This window comes from Diuraphis noxia, unplaced genomic scaffold (genome assembly GCF_037042655.1).
Source record: "Diuraphis noxia isolate RWA-SAM2 unplaced genomic scaffold, SU_Dnox_SAM2 contig0003, whole genome shotgun sequence".
In the NCBI taxonomy this organism is placed as follows: Eukaryota; Metazoa; Arthropoda; class Insecta; order Hemiptera; family Aphididae; genus Diuraphis; species Diuraphis noxia.
Window position 1 is genome coordinate 17,872,845 of NW_028301713.1, and position 3,791 is coordinate 17,876,635.

The 3,791-nt window shown below is 27.0% G+C and overlaps 1 protein-coding gene across 1 annotated transcript; it reads right to left on the bottom strand.

The window, feature by feature from the left end:
• Window positions 1–304: 304 nt before the first annotated feature.
• On the bottom strand, window positions 305–2,492 carry LOC149056899 (zinc finger MYM-type protein 1-like). The gene is made up of 6 exons (XM_089223224.1): window positions 2,476–2,492; window positions 1,967–2,294; window positions 1,667–1,904; window positions 1,282–1,539; window positions 554–846; window positions 305–445 (listed from the first exon to the last, which is right to left on the bottom strand). The coding sequence occupies exons 1-6, from the start codon at window positions 2,490–2,492 to the stop codon at window positions 305–307; spliced, it is 1,275 nt and encodes a 424-aa protein (XP_089079350.1).
• Window positions 2,493–3,791: the final 1,299 nt, after the last annotated feature.

Here is a 3,791-nt window from a genome sequence, read left to right on the forward strand (position 1 = left end):
TGAAATAATTACCTAATGTATGACATACTTAAATATTATTATAGTATAGGAATACCGAATATTAAAAAAGAATTACAAACAAATTATATTAAGTCTAATCTTCTAGATTTTTTAGCAAACTTGTCTATTATATATAGGTACATTCATTTTTTAGCCCGTTTGTTAGTTCTCTTTCTATACATAATGATGACAGATTAGTAAATCTACTCTGCATCATACTGGTGCGTAACCAATTCTTAATGCGGGACACTGACGAAAATGACCTTTCACATGTTGCCGATGAAATTGGTATGGTTAACACAACTTACATTAATTTGTACAGGTTCGGATATATTTCTGGATTACATGCACACATGAGATCTTCTAGCAAATAATTATTAACTAGACTATTTTTTAACACCATCATCTCTGCGTGTAAACTTTTGTATGAAGTTCCTAAAACATCCTGAAAATATAAATTATGCATTATGCATAAAAAGCATAATTTTTAATATTTATATAAACTAAACATTAATAGCATAGTATTATACATTTATATCAACAATCAACATACTTTATTATATATAATATATATATATCTGTTCATAAAAAATAAACTATCATTTATATTCAAATTAAAAAAATTATCAATAGATGTAGCTAATTCTAGACTTTCATCTGAAAATCTTTTATTCAAATTTGAAATCACATCATCAATAATTCTGCAGTATACAGTTCTTCGCCAATAAATATCAACAGATACACATGCATCTTCATTAATATTATATGCGGCCCCTGTTGGAGTAGTTAAAGCATAATTTTGAAGTGCTACAGGTTCTCTTCTTTTATGTTTTTGACTTTGAACTTAGAACAAAAAAAATAATAATAAAAGTAATAAATAAAATTATATTTTATATTTATAATTATATAAAATTATACATATATATATAAATTATATAAATTATATATATATATAAATTATTATAAAGTTAAGATAATAAGATCTAAAAAAAAAATGATGTTAATTTAATAATATGTTTAACTAACCTCCTCCTGTAGATGGCAGGGCCGGATTGGTTAGGCGAGCTACCGAGAAAATCTCGGTGGGCCGCTTAAAGTTAGGGCCGGTAGTGTCAGAGCGTGGGTGAAAATAAATACATGTTAGGATAAGTAAATAAGTTCGTAATGATTTTAGACGTAATAAACCAATACAAAATAATAGACCCAAATTCTGGGCCAGTGAATATGTAAATGGGCCGCTTAGAAGTGAAAATCTCGATGGGCTGATATATACCAATTCGGCCCTGGTAGATGGTGTTGTTAATACTATATCATTCACTTCACAAAAATCTTTTACTTTAATCCAGAATACAGAAAATGCATCATTGGAAGGTAAATTGTTAAAAGACAATATAACACTTTTTATGACATTTACAGATTTACCCAAAGTAGCCGATTTGCTTTGAAGCTGCTGACTTAACACATTTATGATTGATAAAACTTCATAAAATACGAATACATCAACAACAAAATCACCGTTTTGTATTGAATTTAAAATACCTATAAATAATTGTTTATTTATTTATTTCATACATAATATGACAGTAACTATACTATTCTAATAGTGTAATTTAAGAAATGTATCATTAATTTTTCACGAATAAAATTTAAAACTTCTATACAATACCCATTGCTTGCACTACATCTTTGTCATATTGATCTTCAACTTCTTTTTGGAGAGTAGTAACAATAATTGCTTTATGATTATAAATAATTGCTTCACAGTTCTTATAACGACAAATTCTCATTACTTGACCTTTTTTAAGATCAAGTTGTTTTTGGATATCAAGTAGTTCAGCATTTTTAGATGGTCGAGAAAAATGAATATAAGTTGATTCTAATATATTGAATACCTTTTGTGCACTCTATAAAAAAAATATATTTCATTTACAATATTTAATACTCACATTTTTTTAAAATTAATTACCTTTATTGATTTACATAAATCTAAAACAACTAAATTAAGTCGATGTGCCATACAGTGTGTATATATGGCTGCTGGATATTGCTTTTGCACTTTAGCTTGTACTCCGTTTAGATGACCGAACATGACACTAGCTCCATCGTAAGATTGAACCACTATATGAACGATTTCCATGTTTATATTTTGTTCTTCAAAGTAATGAATTATAGCTGAATAAATTTGTGTTGCATTTTGGTCACTGGAAACGTCTATGAAACCCACAAATCTTTCAAAAACATTCAATCCTACAGCATATCGTACACATAATGAGAGCTGTTCTTCTTCATAACTCCTAATGACATAATTGACAATTATTAATTACATAACCCTTTATTGTTTTAAAACATGTATTTTCAATTTTTAGACAAAAATGAACATAATTTTATGTAATTCTATATTATACAATTATTATTAGTTCACAAAAAGAATTTCAATTTGGTTTCCTTAGATTTATAGATTATTAAAATACTTACCTAGCTTCATCACACATAATAGCAATAAAACCAGTGGTTGAAATTTCATTAAGTATGATTTCCTTTATAGAACTGGCATAAATATCAATAAGTTCATTTTGTATTCTCCAACTACTATAATTTGTATCCTTAGAATACATATTTTCAAAATCTGGTACAGATTTAGCATACAATTTGCACAACTCTTTAAAATTTCCTAAAACACAAAATCAACTGATAATAAAAACTTTAGCAATATTTATTATATTATGAAGAATATCCCTTGATTAATTGATTCATCATTCTCATAATTCCCTCTAAAGGCAATACCTTGTTTTCCTAAAATCAACACTATATGTCGATTAGATGTGAAATGTACAGACGATTTTTTCTAATTTGTTCTTTGTGTGCAGACAAAAGTTGAGCTACAACAGATCCTTTTGATTTACATGAATAAAATGATGACAATTTTGTAACACATGTAATATGGCTAAGAGCAATATTGTGTTTTTTTAATCGTTCACACAACTATAAAACAATAATTACAACACTTTGATTAAAATAATAATAATAATAATTACACTATTAATCCATCATAAGTATTTAAATTTAACTTGCACTTTTATTTAATTATAATTTATGATTTATATAAATTAAAAAAATTAAAGCTCAATACCTAACACAATGATAAATTAAAGCAATATAATAGTACAATATAAACATAATATTTAACTTGCTTTTTGCCAGTTGTTGAATCCATTTTTGGTCCAAGTATCTCCATTAACACTGCCTCCACCAAATATTCTGCAAGGAAAACAGAACGCAGCATCTTTTTTAATACTGTACTCTAACCATTGGTATTCTTTGAAGTATTCACTACTAAAAGACCTTTTTTGCTGACCAAATTGTGTTCTGGGATATACCTGCTCAACATTAATAAGTATAAAAAAATTTAAAAAAAAAATATAAATTAAATATTGAAAAATGACAAACCGATAGCTAATGATGTTTAGGTCCCGTTTCCAAATCACCCAAGTCATCCATCTCAATAACTGCCAGTTTTAAAGCTGTTTCATCAGCCTATGCAAATATTGTATGTTCAATAAAATTAAATAAACAAAATTTAAAGATCTTAAAACTATATACAGGCATACAGCAGCTCGGCGATTGTCGAGTTATTTTTTACTCATTATTTGTACGACATATCCCACTCATAGAATATTAATAATTATTTTTGTAAATAGTATTAAAAACGGTAATCCATAGGTACACCCTTATGCCGAGTAAAATTCAACAATTACTATTTATATTTCACGCGTAGGTACCTACATTTTATT